General features: G+C 41.6%; 1 protein-coding gene across 30 annotated transcripts in view; it reads right to left on the minus strand.

Moving 5' to 3' along the window:
* EPB41L3 (erythrocyte membrane protein band 4.1 like 3) overlaps positions 1-18,153 on the minus strand; it is a 143,281-nt gene that overhangs the window by 13,237 nt on the left and 111,891 nt on the right. For 15 of the 30 annotated variants that reach the window (XM_055705039.1, XM_055705035.1, XM_027805020.2 and 12 more), the window contains exons 9-17: positions 17,297-17,449; positions 15,179-15,276; positions 13,655-13,830; positions 11,306-11,526; positions 7,077-7,643; positions 2,922-2,975; positions 992-1,027; positions 762-827; positions 90-281 (exon numbers count right to left, since the gene is read on the minus strand). In XM_055705039.1, the coding sequence (XP_055561014.1) occupies positions 90-281; positions 762-827; positions 992-1,027; positions 2,922-2,975; positions 7,077-7,643; positions 11,306-11,526; positions 13,655-13,830; positions 15,179-15,276; positions 17,297-17,449 (1,563 nt within the window). The remainder of the gene's footprint in view (positions 1-89; positions 282-761; positions 828-991; positions 1,028-2,921; positions 2,976-7,076; positions 7,644-11,305; positions 11,527-13,654; positions 13,831-15,178; positions 15,277-17,296; positions 17,450-18,153) is intronic. The other 15 variants (XM_055705054.1, XM_055705043.1, XM_055705057.1 and 12 more) reach the window with 10 other exon arrangements.

An 18,153-nucleotide genomic window follows, 5' to 3' on the forward strand; every position in this document is an offset into this window, starting at 1 on the left:
CTCTGACTATGGCCTCTAATCTACCGCCAGCTATCGTAAGTAAAAACCAGTAGACAGGTACATAATGAAGCCTTTCAGCTCATGCTGACCTCTTCAGGCACTAGTGGTTCAATCATGGGAGCTTCCTCCTGCCTTGCTGCAAGCCGAACGGGAGATGTGGAAAGCCTCTTCTCCCACTCATTAGACACAGCCGTTTCTGTGGAGGTTTCCAAGAAGGTGCGTTTCAGCTCACTTATATTTGTCTGATGTTTCATCAGATCTTCCTGGGTTTTGTCTAGGTCCTGGACATTTTAAAAGAATAGAGCAGTTTGTAATACATCCTAAGCCAACCAAATTTTAGAGCCAAAACACACAACTTGGTTAGTAAGGAGGGAAGTAACATCTCAGGGAGCTGGGGAGCACAGCACTAACACAACACTCTGTGAAAATGTGGCATTTTGAAAGATACAGCATAGCATATCTCATACAAGTGAGTATAAATATACTCTTTTAAAGATTATCCATATTGCTACAATTTACACCTGATAAAGAGGCTTCAAACGAACATACATATGCGCGTGGATGCACACACATATACGCGCACACATATCTATATTTATAGTACAAGTTAGAGGAGTCATCATAATCTGAGGGAAAAAAATATCTAGTTCATTTATTAGCAGGTGGGAATACACAGTTCATGCATCATAGTGCAGATTCACAGTTTACCACTAAAACTAACACACATGTACGTGCATGCACTGGTATATACCAATACCAACCTCTAACATAAGATTACTATGTTTGACATACACATTTTCACCCTGTATTCGCTTAATCAGACTATTCTGAAAGAAGTGAAAAAGAAAGGGAAAGGTAAGGGACATAGTATCGAAAGGATACAAAATGCTCTTTCTACACATTTCTTCACAGAGAAGTGACAATAACATGCTGAGAGAGGTGATCACCTCCAACATTGATACTTGAGCAACTAGGTCTTTTGTTTCTGTACCTGTGCCTTTAGATCTCCATCCTCCTCTTGATCCGACTGCCAGCATGAGAAAGATTGGAAAACAACACCTTACCCACTCGCATGACCAAAGGATTTACAAGAATCGGTGAGAGGAACACACTAGGTTAAAATCACATTTTCTCTACGTTAAGCGCTTAAGGAGGAGGAGTAGACACACTGGCTGTCTTTGCATGGCTCTCCTAACTCAGAGCAAGCCTCCTCTTCTCAAATTTGTTCTTTGTGAATGAAGAAGTTTTAAACATTTTCCGTTTATAAATATCGGTGCACGCCATGTTCATAGGTTCTCTAGTTAGGGAGCAGCAGTTGGACCTTTTCACCGAGATATGGCTGGTTTAGCACCGAATGGCAACAGCAAATTCTTTGGAAGTCCATAATCCCAGAGTTTAAGCATATGACATCTCCTGGGCCACAGGCAAAGCTTTGCATAAAGTCAGCACAGGTGAACAACCTGCAACACCTTCTACAGAATGAAGCACATCTTATTTGCTTAAAATGGTATTTCCCTGACTTCAGTCCCTTTCTGTATTTTTATCATTCTACTTCATATTTAGCCTGTATGTATTTTTTCAAGTCTTATCTGCGATGGCCTTCTGGAATGGCACACACATTGGGTTCACTTCAGCTGACATTTCCAAAAGCAATGCAACAAGCACTGCCCAAGCAGCCCCATTTCTGAGGGCTGAATTTTTGGATGGCAAGTACACCACATGTTTTGAAAATGAGGTGTCCCTAAGGAAAACTGAGGTTCACAAAATCTTCTCCCATCAAATAAAGATGGCAGCTAGGGAGACTGTCATGCATTTTTGAGTAATAAACGGAACATTTTAAATGTTACGGATTTAGGATTATGTTTTACTTTCTGTAGGGCTCAAGGCCTGAAGCAATAGAATGCAAGAGGCATTTCAAAGCATTCTGTACTCCTGACTCCTCTCTGCAGACGTTATGTTGTTGCTCCATTTGGATTCTTTTAATGCTTGTGCCAGGATTCTATTGTCAATTTTTCATATAGTCCTGATTAATCAAATGACCCATGGGAAAATCTGCTGTTTACTTTATAACTCAGTTCAAATCTATTCTATTTACTGCCGAGGCTGAATTGTCCTGACGTGTCATGCCGAGAATTTTTCCTTGATGATAATTTTAACAGTCTGAAATATTAATGAGATCCCACTGAAAACCTACAGTAGTGTTTGTGGTAAGACTCTGTCTTCTACCAGATGTCAGACCAAATTCAGCTCATGTTTGCAGCTGCAACCATATTAATTATGAAAGCATTATATGCACTTCACTGGAGTCACATAGGGTTGAATCTGCCTGCACAGTCGATGTACCATGTTGTGGATACAAGGCTTCTCAGTGCAAGGAAAAGGTAATTTTTTTTACATTCCTCCTCTGAAGACAATACCTGGACTACCGGTGGCGAGATGTGAAGATGACACGTGAAGTTACGTTCAAGGAAAACAGCTATTTATAATGTGGAAATACCCTTATCCAGAAAATTGGAAAACTGCTTTTTACTGTCTTTCCCCGCTCCTCTCTCACACAGGCTGCAGATTGTAAGAGCAAAGAAGCAAACAGAAAAACCCAGGGCACAATCTGGCCAGCATGACTAGCCAGGTGAGCAGCATTGGTGTGGGTGACACTGCCACTGCCCGGCTATCTGCACAGCACAGAAGCCTTGCGGTTTCCAACCTGAACACGGGAAACGGAGGAACCCGCAGGCAGCACTGAAAACTCAGCTCCCCGGGCAAAACTCTCAGGCCCGCAGGCACGCACATGCACACGCGCGCAGAGAGGGATCCTGAGCGGCTGTAGGAGACATGCGGTTTAGCCCTCACGCCCGGGGTCGGGAAGAGATGAGGTACAACGCTCTCCCCTGCCATAACTGGGTGCCGGCGACTGTACAAACCTCGGTGGCAGTGGTCTCACCATCAGCTGCAGTATCCGTCTGCTCACTGTCAGTCTATTTGGTTAGACAAGTAACCGGGTCCCAAGAGGAAGGCAGGAATAAAGAATAAACCCAGCTCATCAGTACACACGGCTCACGTGGGGAACTGTTAAATTCAACATCCCTGTGAACTGCATTAGCATTGCTTTTCAAACCACGCACAAGTCAAAGAAGCAAAATAAAAATGCTATATTAGTAAACAGAACAGACTCAGAGGAAGACTCGAGGCGTACTGTACACAGTATATGGCTTTACTGGAACAAATTTATAAGCCAAACAAGACATTACTGGGAAAGTGTTATTTGAATAGCAGATATTTTTTTTTCTTAAGAAAGCCAGGTGGCTTTAAAAGAACTCAGGGAAAAAAAAAAAAGCTAATATTTTCTAAACCAGCTTTTCCTCCCATGTTTTTTTTTAAAGGAAATGATCAGATTTTTTTTTCTAGCCAATATAGATTAATGTGGTGATTAACATTTTATCTGGAGGGGGAAAAGATAATTAAAAATAAAATTAAAAAAAGGCTACTTTAACAGTCACCTGACTTTCAGCCCCTCATTTGTACAGAAGTTGTTCTTGTCTCCATATTTATACACCATGAGGCTGTCTGCATTAACAAGGAGTTCAAATAACCGTACCCCCAGCCCTTCTACTGTCTGTCTGTGGAGTAATGGCAAGGCTCAGATCCCACTCGGTTCCAATAAAGTGCAGCTGATATTGTTAACAATTGTAAAAAGAAAGAAAACTGCCATTAAAAGAATCAAAAATATTTCTCATTCCATTTAAGAATATGGATGAAAGCAGGATAAAAATAAAAGTAACTCCCCCCCCAAAAAAACCAAAACAAAACACTTACTAGGTACGAGTGATAAAAATGAAACAAAGCACAGCATTGCACAGTCTAATCTATCCCTGCTTTGCTCGACACCATGAAGAACATTTTAGTGGAGAGCGCAAGTGTTGAGATTTAGTAAACAGAGACTTGAGCATAGATTACTACAGGCTGAGAAGAGAGTTCAAATGACTATTTTTGATATTATGCAAGCTTATGGAAAACTAGTAAGCAAAGGCAGTGCTCCCTACTCCCCCAGATTGGCACATCCAAGTTGTTTTAACATCAGTGAAAGCTCTGGTTTTGATTAGTGATTTTTTGTGGTCCTTCGATAATCTGAAGTAACCCAGGCAGGTAATTTAAAGCTAGGACAATACAACTCATCCTCAGATCACATCAGTATGGAACAAGAAAAAAGCAACCTCCTGGAGGATGGAGTATCAGTCTTAACTTTGAATTTTCTATCTTCTGTCATTTTCTGAAAACTCCAGCGTTGCACAAAACTGCTTTTTTATATTTTTTCATTGCTTTGTTGTCTATTGTTCCTTCCTTTGAATAATTTGTGTTGCTTGTATGACAGGCAGAAGAATAAGCAGGCATTTTGCACTATTCAGTAAGTGCATGACTGCAAGTTGCATGCAACTTTTCAAGAGATAACCACTCACTAGACAGACTTTTATTTTTAAATGAAACTGTAAGGCCAAAATAGTCTATCTAGCTAGTCAGATTGCTTTCACTAAAGTGCTAGAAAATTGTATCTTTATTAGTGAAGGATCTCACATCTTTATAAAATTACAAGCAATTGTAAAGGTATGGATTTCTTTGCATATCTATGCATTTCATTTCTATTATAAAAACAGAATTAATGAATCTAGGCATTTAAAAGGAATTAAAATATTTGTGTTAAGGCAATGTAACATGTGAGTCTGGCACACAGGGTTCATTTAAGAACTTGAAGCTGGGAACATTAAAGAAAAATCAATAGAAATATTAGCTGCTAAGGTACAAACACAGAAGCTAATGAAATCTAAGGGGAGAGGTTCTGTCTCTGCACGGACTGTCTCCAGCTGCACTGCTGAAGGGAGAACAGAGCTCAACAAGGTATGAGATTGGTTCAGGATGCTGGCTGTAGCCTTCTACATCACTGTGTGCAATCTTTTGTGAACGGGGGAGGGGGAAAGCTTCCTATTTCTTTTACCATAGCAGCAATGAAATCCTAAATAAGGCATAAAATTCACTTTATTGCAACATATGTCTGCTAATAAGCCAATCAACAGCTGTGGAGTTGAAGCCAGCATTACTGAATTACTTGAAATAACGATCTGGGGTTATCGCAGAGCAGGGAATGGTGAATTAAGGCTGCGCAGGACAGGTCTCCTTGGGAGTGGGGAGTATGAAAGTTGGGGCTCAGCTCCAAGGTGGGCTGCAGTGCAGCTGCTGCTGGGGCTTGTGGGCAGGCGAGGGAGTGAGCAGGAAAGGAAGGCAGCGATCTCCTGCAATGCTGCAGCTGCACCTCCTCTAACTTGCAATTATAATTGCTGTGATTTGTTTTGCCAATGTAATGCAGACATGCCCAAATTTAAAACATATTCACTTTCATGCAATATTTTGAACAAGAAATACCCCCTGGATTAGGCACAAGTCTGTGTTATCTGCCAGGAAGCACTGCCAGAGTAATTACCCTCGTAAAAGAGCGACACTAAAAAGCCTATTCTATAAGTTTTTATGCTCAATACTTCCTAACTTTACTAACAAAAAGAAGTGCTCGTTTCCAAAAGCAGAACAGACCAATGTGTTACATAAACACTGCCTCGGTATTGCCTCTGGAGCTGGCACTGTATTAATGCTGTTATTGCTATTACATTAATCCAAGTGCAGAGCTAATGCAAATTGAGACCTAAATGCTATCTCAAAATGAGGACACAAAATAAAAGAGCAACATTTTGGATGCCTTTTATCAGAAATTGCACAATATTATTTGGTTGTTAGGCACCACAGAGCCAAAAGCATCTAAAGACAATGTTTTTACAAAATAAATTGATGCAATTTTTGACTTTCCATAAAAAGGAAATGAAATCCTGCACCAAGTCTTACAAAACCAACAGCGGCAGATTACACAAATGTTTAGATGAGGAAGCTGGTTTATTGAAGACAACTACTGCAATGGCATCGACAAGTGGCCAAGATGGCTTTTTACAAACGGCCAACTGGTCTGTGATCATCTATTTTTTTTTACATACAAAGCAAACCCATATTTTTGCATTTGAAGATGAAGGGGGAAAAGGAAAAACAAGAAGAAAATACATTCATTTTATTCTGTCAACCAAGAATAACTAGGCACCAGCAAAGACTCAGATGCCAGTTACTCTGTTACTTAAACAAGCAGGTTCCTTTCCTCCTTCTGGATGTAGTATCAATCCACAGATCCCAGAACCACTGTGGACTCCTACAGCAGTTGGTTTATCTGCCTGTGATAACCCAGGTGGCTTGAGGCATTGGTTTTGGTAATGCTGACTGAAAACTGCAAACAGCAAGACTACCCACATGGCATGCTGCCCCAACAGCTGCGGAACAGCTGTCCCAATCTGACCTCTCACTGATATATTGGATTTAAGCATGGGAAAACAATTTAATCTGCAGCAGAGATGGGATCAAGGCTGAAAATCCAGATCCAGGTTTTGCTGGACCAGAAAGCCTTTTTCTAGGCTGGGGCTACAGCCGATAGCCTCTTGCAAAAAGCTGAGTTCACCTGAATTTTGAAGATGCTGAAGTTGGTGAGGGTGCTCATTATTACTGCTAGCTAGTTATACAAATATAATGTAAATACATACGCGTATATATGCATGTATATTTAATGATGCAGGAAATTGTACTTGATACCCACTATCTAGATAACTATTCTAACCCTAGGATAAAATGATAGGGGGAAGAAAAAGGTCTTGGTGGGTTCAGATATAGTATCAGTGGCAATTTGTTCAGTGCAAGTCACTTTGCATCAGCTGACACAGTTCAAACAAGCCACTTCCACACAGTGTTGTGCCTAACCCTGGGCCCCAAGCTGCACTCCCAACACGAGAAAAAAAAAAAAATAAAGAAGAAGAAAAAAACCACAACCCCCAAACTGAAAAAAAAAAACCCCGACCCAAAACCAAAACCACCCCTTCTAACATATCAGCACAGACAGAAATGAGGCTCTGAAAGTAGGACCACTATTGCAGCAATCTAACACTGGTTAGGACTGAAGCACTGAACACGAAAAAGAGTGTGTTCGATGCCGAGGTACACACCTCTTCCTCTGAACTGTCACTCAGGTCATTGGCAAGTGAGGCACTCAAGGAGGCCGCCTTGGGCTCCAGGTAGCAGAGGCACATAGCCAGAGGAAAGGAGAGAGTGAGGGCGTATGGCACTGAGAAAGAGGCAGAGAGCAGAAAGAAAAAAATGAAGAGGAAGCAAGGCACCAGGGAGGGGGAGCGGATGGGAAGGTAGTGCTGCACGCTGGCAGGCAGGAGGTTGGTTTCGGAGAGGTTAGGGAGCGACAGGTAGCCGTCGTCATCCAGGAGGGAAGGAAATGACTCTGGAAGTTGCAAGGAGAAGGAAAACAGCGTTCCCCCTTTGCTGGCTTTTTGCTTATAGCCGAAAGCCACGTCTTGCTCGGTGGAGCAAACTCGCCCCTTTCTGTCAGAGTCTGGCTCCGACTCGCCGTGCTTTGGAGCACTCTCTTTCAGCGCCTCACAACCTAAGGGCTTTGGTCTGGCGCTCTCCTTGCATCTCCTGCGAAGCTTTGCTGAAGATACATGGGGGCCAGGCTGAGAGGACGGTGAGGGGTGGTGGGAGTCAGTGCCAAGCAAAGATGGCTGGTGACGGAGAAAGAGCAGCAAACAAGGCGCAGAAGCAAAAGGACAAAAAGAAAACTGTAATTAGTTAATTTACTTCTGTGATGATAAATAATATATATATAAAATTATAAACAGTATTTTAACACCACAGCTTTCCCCTGAGTTAAATGGTGCATGTTCCTGTGCCGCACACCACAAGTATTAGTGAATCAGGGCTACAGCTTACAAAAGACAACTTCTTGATTCAGCATTTGTCTAGTCATCTGCAGCACATGATTTACATAAAAACCTTCACAGCCATATGTGAGATTCCAGGTGCTGCCAATTTCCACTTACTTTAAGACTGGATTCACACCATAAGGAGCTTTCAAACATGAGGTACATGGAAAGCAACAAAGAAACGAGGGAACGTATTTCCAATACCAACACTGCTTTGTGACAGCACTCCTCCGGTCAGGAGGAGACCCACTGGGGGCCAGATGCTTCCCATCTATGCCTTGGTCGGCCTCAGCAGTAGTAATAAAAACTCCAAGGATCTTAAAACTCTATGTGTCCAAATTCTTCCATTACAATATTTTATTAAAAATATAATACCTAGGTCCTAAACCTAACTACAACACATTCTGGTTTAGGGGGGCATAAATCCACATGTCAGCTGTTACTGATGGAAAAAACTGCACTGGCTCAACACCCACTCCAGCCTGACCAGCTCCTCAGCAGAGCTGCCATCACCGCCCAGGCTGGCCGCTGCCAGGCATCCCCACAGCCCTGCCCTCCCCGCTGCCCGCCACGGGCCAGAGCAGCCAGTGCTGGGGGGCTGGCCCCTGCCCACCCATGCACCCCGCTGCCCCTCTACGCTGCACCCCACCGCTTCAGCAGGAAGTTGAAAGAAGGGAGCTGAGGGCTTTGGCCAGGCAGGTGCCATGCTCTCTCGCTGGGGATCCCGAGATGGGCTGACCAGAGCGCGGTCCGTGCCCCACACAGACACATCTCCTCATAGTCAGAAGGCGACTCTTTACCCACAGCGAAGACGTAAAAAGGTACCCAGCACCTTTGCTACAAATTTTACCACAGTGCAGAGAACGCTGGCTACCAACAAGCAGGATTTGCTTTGATACACCACTTGTAGGGCATTCAATCAGTCTTTAAGGTCATTCAAGGACAAAAAAACGGTAGGAAGAGAGAGGTGATTCAGCAGGAGGGGTGACTGTCACCTAACAAGCTCCCTGTGGGCATCCATGACTGCTCTTTAGAAGGACAACAACCACCATCACCATCAAAATATCCCAGTACAACAGACCTGCCGCGATGCTGATGGATCTGGGATGTTTTGGCCAAAGTCAACTAGGCACACTTAGCTGAAGTGGCACACTGGCTCCATGCCCAACCCCAAAGCGCCTGAGCTGCTCCATACACCATGCATTTCCCTGAGGAGCTACAAAAGGCAATTCAGCCCCACTGCCACTCCCAGCTCTAAACAGCAAAATGTCTTCAAAGCCAGAACAGCATTTGCCTGTACAAGCTGGTGCCAAATCTGAGCCAACAAGCAGGATCCAAATCTTAGACACAGGCTGCAGCAACGCTAGCTACTAAGCCTAATCTTTACCAGGTATATTAATAGTAGGAATGGGATTTAAGCCCAATATTTACACAAAGGAGCTTCTTCCCTTCCTCTTAATATATTGCTTCTCTCTTCTCTAACCAGAACAGTTAAAAAACCAAACTGTCAGTTCAGACAACCTGTATTCCAAAATTCAGCAATCAAAACCAAGCCTAACTTCAAACTGCTTACAAATGTCTACTTTATGGGCTTAATGCAGTAAGCTCAAGTCAAAATGTAATGCTGATGGACTCACAGGACTTTATGTGAGCTAAATACACAGAACTTCTCTTTATATTGTAAAGGCAAAAAAGCCAAAGTAAATTTATTCTTCGCTAATACAGACTATTCACTGACTGACATCTTCTCAGTGTTACTATTTAGAATAACTTCTGGCACTTAAATACATATGGATAAAACAAAGGAAAAATATCTTTAGTGGAAAAGTTGAAAACCTATCTATAAAAATTAAATAGCCTTAAATAGGAATTTGATTTCAAGTTTGTCCTGTGTTTCTTGAGACCCCATTTTCTGTATGTTGAATGACAAAGCTGTTAGCAAGTCGACTGGACACATGGCTGAGATCTCTATATGCTTATAGAACCGAAGCTCCATTAACAGATGGTTTAAACAGAACCCACCTCTTGAGTGGGAGTAAAAATCATTCATTCGTCCAGGTTTAAGTACCATCAAAATATTCTCCTAAAGAGATCTTTGATTATTTCTAGCCATACGTAAGGAACAGATAATCTTCAAAATGCAGCTGATCTTTCCATTGACCTAAATTAACAAACACTTGGAACAAAATTAGTTTCTATTGGATATTTTCTGCATATGCGATTTTCATCAGTTTCTCCATGCAGAAATTAATAGTTTCAGGACCCCAGTTAATTTTTACAGAGATTATTTTTTTTAATGCTACAATTACAGTGCACACTTTCAAAAGAAAATCTTTTCTCATCTGCAATTTTCAGTAATTCAGTTCATTTCTGATTTTTGGTACCTTAATTGCGACTATTTTTGAGGACTTGATCCTTTAGCTATGTAGCTCTTTCTGGCCTTATACAATAAGGCTAGAAGTTCAGATTCTAACGTTTGTACACATGACAGTTTTGTGGGTGTAAAGGTATACATGAAGTTTTTCCTCATAAATGAAGAGGGTAAATCTTACTTGTTTAGCAAGTACATTCCACAGTACATTTTTGAATGTTATCTTAGATCATTTCATATACTTTTTTCTTCTCAATGTAAAAGAAACACAGGACATTTTACACCCTATCTTTTCTGATTCTACCTTAATTCTCTTCACTGTCATTCTCTGCAATTCAGTATCTTCTCTGTCCCCTTGGTGATTTACCCTGTCTTAGTAACTCAGTAGATATAATGTACAGCCATGTGTCTACACGTATGCAGTGGTGGTGAGATTGGAGATGGTGAGGGATGAATAAAATTTAACAACTGAGCAAAGAATCATCAATAAAAACAGTTTTCTTCAATGCAAAACTTCAAACAAGGGAAGCAAATGCTTTTGTAAGCCAGAAAAAAAAGCTTATACTAATATATTAATACCCCAAAGTTAATAGAGAAAATTGCTCATTGCAATACATGCAAGGAAACAGAGCATTATGAGAAGTAAATGAGAAAAATACAATTGTTTAAAGCACAGAGCTACATACAAGAACGCAGTATTTTGTTGCCTTGTCAAAAAAAACCCCAAACATGACGACCATACTAAAGTCAAAATATGACTGAAGACCAAAGGAACAAACCATGTGCTGCCAGGCTACTTTTGGGTATTTCCCAAAGAGCTCTTGCATGCCTTGTAAAAACCACTGTGCTAGCTGTTAAACAGATCTCAAAAAACAGTCCGAGGCAGGAACTAACTTTTACAACTGTATGTGAAATGCAAAAGGACTGTAAAACTATTGATTCAAGACATGTATATACACGTACATACAACCGTGTATATTCCAGTTTCCTTTCACAGAACGAGGTTATCTCCTCCCTCCCTCCTGAACAATTCTGCATTTCTCTGAGCACTCTCCAGGCCAGTCAGTTTAATAAACCCTCAAAACTCTACCTTAGTGTCATGGCGCACTGCTGAGACCGGGGTGACTTCCTCTGCTCTTTTCTTTTTGCCCTCTTCATCATCTTTCTCTTCTTCTGCCTTTTTCTCTGGAGTCACAGTGGTTATCAAGTTGGTCTGAGAGATGCCCTTTGTTGTGGCGTACTGGCCAGTACCAACCTCTGCAGCAGACACAGAATCCTTCATGTACATTTCATGGTTTTCATTCACTGATGCTAAAAGCAAATATTTAAAGAGGGAAAGTCTGAAATAGCTTTTGCTGAGAAGCTGCATAAAATTAAAAAGCTGGGTTAGTAAGACATTTCAGATATTGCTGAAAACACAACTACATCGTGTTTCAGGAAACCAGAAGCATGTGCATACATTTAAACAAAATGTGTACTTGAAATAAAGCTTGTAGCTTTTATATGCATAAACATATATTATGCATGTGTATACACACATTACTGTAGCTAATGTGCGCATTACACAGTTGTTAAATGTTAGCAAGCCATTAAAAGTGCTACTGTAGTAAAACATCAGAAAAAAATCAACGTGTTGCCACAGTTATCAGGCAGGAAACATAAGGAGAACCAGCTATGACATCAGCCATGGGGGTGGAAGAGATTTTTTTAAAATCTGTCAGAATCTAACAATGCAGATCAAATGCATGGTAAGTAACGTGCTGCATTACAGGAAATGACAATATTGATATAACACAGGCGTAATGTCTGAGAATCAAGAAATGGGGTCTTTGTGTTATCGAGTATTAAAGTCTGCTAGTTAAGCGAGCTCATTATCCTAAAAAATTCTGGGAAGTGATGGCATTCAATTCAGTGGACCAAACCAGAATATTTTAAGACTTAAACATTCCATAATTCAGCAAACTTAAATATATAAAAATTGTTTTCAAATAAATAGCAAATTTCCAGCTAGGACTTAATCAAAACATTAATATAAACCCAGATCCTGCTCTTGACTATTGCGTAACTGATTTCTAAGTCAACAGGGCTATTCAAATTTGTAAAGTTTCCGGCATCTGCAACATGACAGGGCCAGGATCACAGTGTAATCACAATGCAGAATGTTACAGCCACATTTGTGTTACAGTAACAAGATTAGTGAAGAAATCGTAAGCATTGATTAAAAAACCTCTTTTCCCCATTTGCAGTTAGGCAAATTAACATCATAAAAACCTCACAGAGTCTAGCAAATGCTGGGGAAAAGCATTTCAGGTATCTTGTCTCTTGGGAATAAGCTTAGAGGGTGGGTGAAAACAAAGGGAGTGGAGAAAGACATCTTGTTTAGATGTTACAAACAAAATAATGCAGAAGGATATTTTCTGCTTTGAGACACATGCACAGCAATCAGGTCACCAGTTGCTTGGTAACGAGCAAGAAGCACATCAGAATTAGAAGATTCCAAAATAATTAATGACAAGCAGCACCTTTAGGGGGAGAAAAGAAGGCTTGTCACTAGTACTTTTAAATCAAAGCTTCTCCCCCTCCCGACCATCAGCTATACTCATTGCAATTCATTTGTGATATTCTGCAGGAGAATTCACCTTTTTTTCTTCTTTCCTAAACTGCTGCAATTCTGGATTTGACTCAGTCTTTTTTTTTTTTTTATGAAAATAAACTACAACTACTTTTTACTCAACAGCTGACAAAGGCACCAGCTGATGAAGTAGCTGAGACTCAATCACATACTGGTTTAATGTAAGGGAGCAGCAGAACCTCCATGAGTGATGGAGAAAGAGAAGAGGAGGAAGGACGTACTATTAACCTGCGTATGTTAACTCTCCATCTCACACCTTCAAAAGCAATGTGTGGAAAAAGGCTGATAGTGCTCGTCCAACCAGGATGTGAGGTAATCAGAAGCAAGTGTCATTGCTCAATCAAGGGAAATAATTAATTTATGAATTGTAACTTACACTTAAATGAAAAACCTACATAGGAAAAAAAGCCAAATTAAACCCGAACAGTTACTCATGCAAATCCCGAAAAAGCGTTGGAAGCCTGTCTTGCTTGGGCAGGCAGGTCCAGGTTGGCAGATCCAGATGTCCCATCCTTCCCCAAAGCAGGGAAGTGTTTTGCAGCTGTGAAGCCAGGAGAAAGGCTCCACAAAGTGTGGGCTCCCAAGGACCAACTCCAGGCAAACACTTTTTAAGAACCGCAGCAGTAGATGTAGTGCGGTATATCCCTGCATCCTCCCCTACCCCTGCCGTGAACGTGCAGGTACAGGTACTCACAGCCTCCACCCAGCTGAAGCTCAAGGAGATGAGATGACAGAGGTTTATACCTAATCTAAAGCAGTGACCACCGTGATGGTAACTTTTGACAAAGCCAACTGAGAGGACCTTACCCCCATCTAAGCTGCGAGACATAGTGTAACGTTTACTAGAAGACCGCTCAAAGTAAGGTGCGGGACGGTCTATGAGGGCGCTGGCTCTTCTCGTCTGTGCCTGCGTCCGGCCGCTGTAGCGAAACTTGGAGCCCAGTGTGAGGAACTTCTTTGGAGGTGCTTCTGGCAGCAGGAGCCTACAACACACCAAGCAGTGCACCCATTACTCCCCCTCCTCCAAAAACCAGTCCGCTATTTCTGCAGAGGAGGAAATGCAGCTGCTGGGTATCGCTCTCCATCGTAACCTCTGCCTCACAGATCTGCGGCTAAAAGGGAATCAAAGGATGCCTCTCATACACCATGACAAAACCACTTAGCTAATGCATTTGAAGAGCTGAGTTCTTTCTAATGGGCAAGAATTACTCAGTCTTTTCCTGCTTGAAAATCAGATTTATTATTTTCTAATCCTCAAAATTAAACACAAGGCATTCCTTGTATCGGGGACCCTAATTTGGGCTGAAATACACATACCTCTCTCATACTTCAAATTTTACATGGTACTGCTATACTGAGGACAGGGCCAGAACAGATTTCCAGTGAATGCTGTCGGGCAGTATTCATTCACAGGGACGCAGACATTTTTCACGTTAGAGCCTTTCCATCCTCTGTCTTTTGGCTATGGGACTCTGCCGAAGAAGCCATTCTCCTGCTACGGAGTTTATGCTTTAGACATTGATTCTCCATTATAAATCAGAAAACACCCCAAAAACGCACGCTCAATTTCTTTTTAGATATTTTGCTGTTAAGACTGCATTTCATATGAACATGTAGACAGCTTGAATCAATAGCTTTAAGAAAGGATAGAAATTCTTCAGTCCTCCCAAACATCTTGAGAGGGGGTTTTAAGTGTTGGGCACCCTTTCACACCATTGAATGTCTCAATTTTTTGGGTTTCCATTGTTAAATACCTCTTTGCTAACCATCTCAGTATCTACTAATTACAACATTTATTCCACTGTCCCAAACTTTTCTCAGGTCTTCTTTAGATGTCAAAAACATAGCTGCAAAATTCCTCAGTAATACAAAAATTACAGCTATGGACTGGGTATTCTGGGTGACCAAAATAGACACCACCGACTACTGTCTGTATTTTCGTATGTAATTAAAAATCTCCTTTTTTCAAAAAAAACTCTTACATTCCCCAGTAACTTTCCCTACAAGTCGTTCTCCCTATACAAGCGTACGTGCAGAAGTGCAGCAGAGTCCCTCATCTCTCTAAATATAGCAGCTGAAAATACCATGGCACAAATAAAGCAAAACCATTAATTAGTACCATATGGTGATTTTAAACATTCAGTACCTATCTGAAATAGCATGAATAATTCGGGTGAAACATTTCAAATTTTGAAAAAGCAATAACCTTCCCTTGTCTGCTCAGATACCTCGTGGTCAAAAAGACGATTTGAAGGAGTTTGTCTCTGCTGACAGAATTGGTCTTTTCTGTTGCATTTTATATCACACCTTTATAAAAAGAAAACCACATACCTGAAAAATGTATGGTGCTCAACACAGACTTTCCATAAGCGCTTTGCAGCACGATGATTTGGCAGCTTAAACCCAATAGTGCTTTCAAACTGCTCAAACTAGGTAGGAAAAAAGAAAAACTATGTATTTGATGCTGTGCATCTATTTTTAGACAGTGTAAACAGGTTCATCTTCATTTCCTCCATTTATATCATCTCATTGCAAGGGTAAATATATACGCTCATGTATATAACCACATATATACATATTCTACAGACCACTGCCTGGGAAGGAAGCTGTGAGTGGTAATCAATGGCAAGCTCTGAGGATCGTTTTCTGGGGGAAACCCAGATAATGAGCAAGAGGTTTTTGATGGTGGCAGTGATGATTTATGCCCTTTAGGAACAAAGAGATCTGTTGAGACTTGGGAGACTTCTGAGAAAAAACATCATTTACGTGTTTTAAACCTGTTGTTTTAACTTTACCAGTTTAAACAACAGTGGGAAGCCTGATAATAGCCTGGAGGGGAGCAATAGTCCCCAGGGACTGATCTGGTCTCACACAGCCTTAGATTAAGGAGATTTACAGTGAAAGGACTACAGTTAGTAAATCACAGTGGTTTTAGTTAATTTATCTCCTGGGGAGGATGAGGAAAAGACAGGTAATTGGAAAGAGTTGGCTGGGGATACTAAGAGACCTTTCTAGGTTGTGCTGCGGATTTATACATTCCAGATGCAAAAGCTGTGCCAGCTACAACCCCCGTAACGTGTTGATGGCTACATGCAGATAGCCGAGTAGGTGCAATAGTGTTGCTGTGATTGGGCAAAGGTAGGCAGAAGGGCACTTGTAAGGAAGCCTGGATCCCTACAGGGAGCTGACAGAGAGAAACAGGGCAGGAAACAGCAGAACAATAAAGATGACATAAGCAACACATGGGATGGTGAATCACATTACCATCAAATGTGATTCAGAAAGAGACTGCATTGATTATTTTGCATAAGGAACTATGACCACCTGGGCAGAGGATGCTACATACCAAGACCAGCAGAGCTCCACAGGGCTTCAGTGGTGGAGAGCTGGAGTGCGGGCATTGGGAACATCAGCGGCTATTCCTTGTTTGGGTTTTTTTTAAAATCAAACTGAAGACTGGGAAGTTGGTTGCTAAAACTGTGTCTGCTGAGAGGCAGGAGATGTAGGTTTGTAGGACTCAAAAATAAAGGCTCAGGCCCTGCAGCCCAGCAGATTTCCCAGGTCACTTATGAAGTCAGTACTGGAGACACTGGCTCAGGACTCCCAGCTGCCACACTGCACCCAGGGAGAAAAGGCAATCCTCAGCCAGGTCACCACTGTCCTGCTGTACAGCTGCACCCTCTAAAACGGGTACGGGTTTTTCCATCTATCGCAGACTGATTATTGAACCAGCACTTCAAATGGAGACACTCCTTTGCCTGTGATGATCCTGAACTACTCCTGGGATTTTTCCGAAGATTTATCACCTTATTTCTGGGTTAGCACAGGGTCAATCCATGAGGTAGGCATTTGGTATGCAGCCGGCTGAGCCACGAGAGGGCACTCACTGTACGAGATTTCGCATCACCTACTCCAGAGCCAGAACATGAGCTCCTGGGGGAAGTAATGTGCGTAGCTACTGAAAATGCTGCATAGAGGGATGCCTGACTCCGTTTTTATCAGTCTCTGATTCTCTGCTCCGACTCCAAATGTACTAGTCTGATATGCTTATAAAATTTGGTATGGCCTGTCTACTCTTAGTGGGTAAGATGAAGAGAGACTAATTCAATATGCAACATGATGGTGGATAACGAGTGCTCCACGAATAAGCAGTATGTTCTGTAAATTCCCAAGGTATTCTTAATACGAATGAGCTTTTAACATGCAGATGGACGTACTTATTCTTTGTGTTAGTCCATGGATGTAAACAGAGAAACACCAAAGAAGATTTTACCTGTACTTCAAATAAAGTATTTACCTATTCTTTCCTAAGAAAATCAGCACAAATTAAAAAAATATAAATGGAGAGTAATGTTAAAAGGCTTGTAAGACACGCCAAATCAACAAATCAATGAGAACATGGGTTTTTTGAAAAGGTTCATTCACTGAAGAGTGCCAGGATGCCCTTACCTCCCCTGGTCGGATTTTGATGTAGAAGTTGTTCCTCTTGTAGGAAATTTTCAGAACCTTTGGCCAGGCAAATCTATTTATTCTGAGTCTGTCTCTATATATTAAGAGACCACTTGCACAAACTCCTAGCATGATTTCCACTCCTTCAGAATCCTGGAAAAGCAAGCAATACACTTTGTTGAATATTTCTCTCCTTAGACCCTACAGTACTACAGATTCTTGTATACTGTGTCTCTATCTGAGCTACGTCTTTTTAATGCATCAGCTGTAGTGACCTGGTTTCTGAGAGCCACCCTACTCATTGACTGCATTCATGCAAGCAATAGTAAGGTTGGGCAGGGTGAGAGAAACTGAGTGTTGGGAATGTTTCCTTATATTTTAGAAAGATTCCAAAAGGAGAGGGGAAATTTTAGATGTTATTAAAAGAATGATATTAACCATAGAGCAAAATTTTATTAGCATAATTACAAAAGTGTTATTAGCATAAATACCAGATTGAAATTAAGTAGTTCAGCATATAAATTTACTTCTGGCATCACTGATCTCTGTGACTAAGCCTTGTGAATCACAGAATAGTTTGGGTTGGAAGGGACCTTAAAGGTCACCTAGTTCCAACCCCCCTGCCATGGGCAGGGACACCTTCCACTAGACCAGGTTGCTCCAAGCCCCATCCAGCCTGGCCTTGAACACTTCCAGGGATGGGGCATCCACAGCTTCTCTGCGCAACCTGGTCCAGTGTCTCATCACCCTCACAGTAATCCTTAGACAGATTTTTGTTCTATAGGTTGCTTGTCTTAGCTTTAGTTGGTTTGCTAGTTTCCTTAACGCTGCTGTGCCTATGCTCAGTATTTTTGCTT

Source organism: Falco cherrug, chromosome 3 (genome assembly GCF_023634085.1).
Source record: "Falco cherrug isolate bFalChe1 chromosome 3, bFalChe1.pri, whole genome shotgun sequence".
In the NCBI taxonomy this organism is placed as follows: domain Eukaryota; kingdom Metazoa; phylum Chordata; class Aves; order Falconiformes; family Falconidae; genus Falco; species Falco cherrug.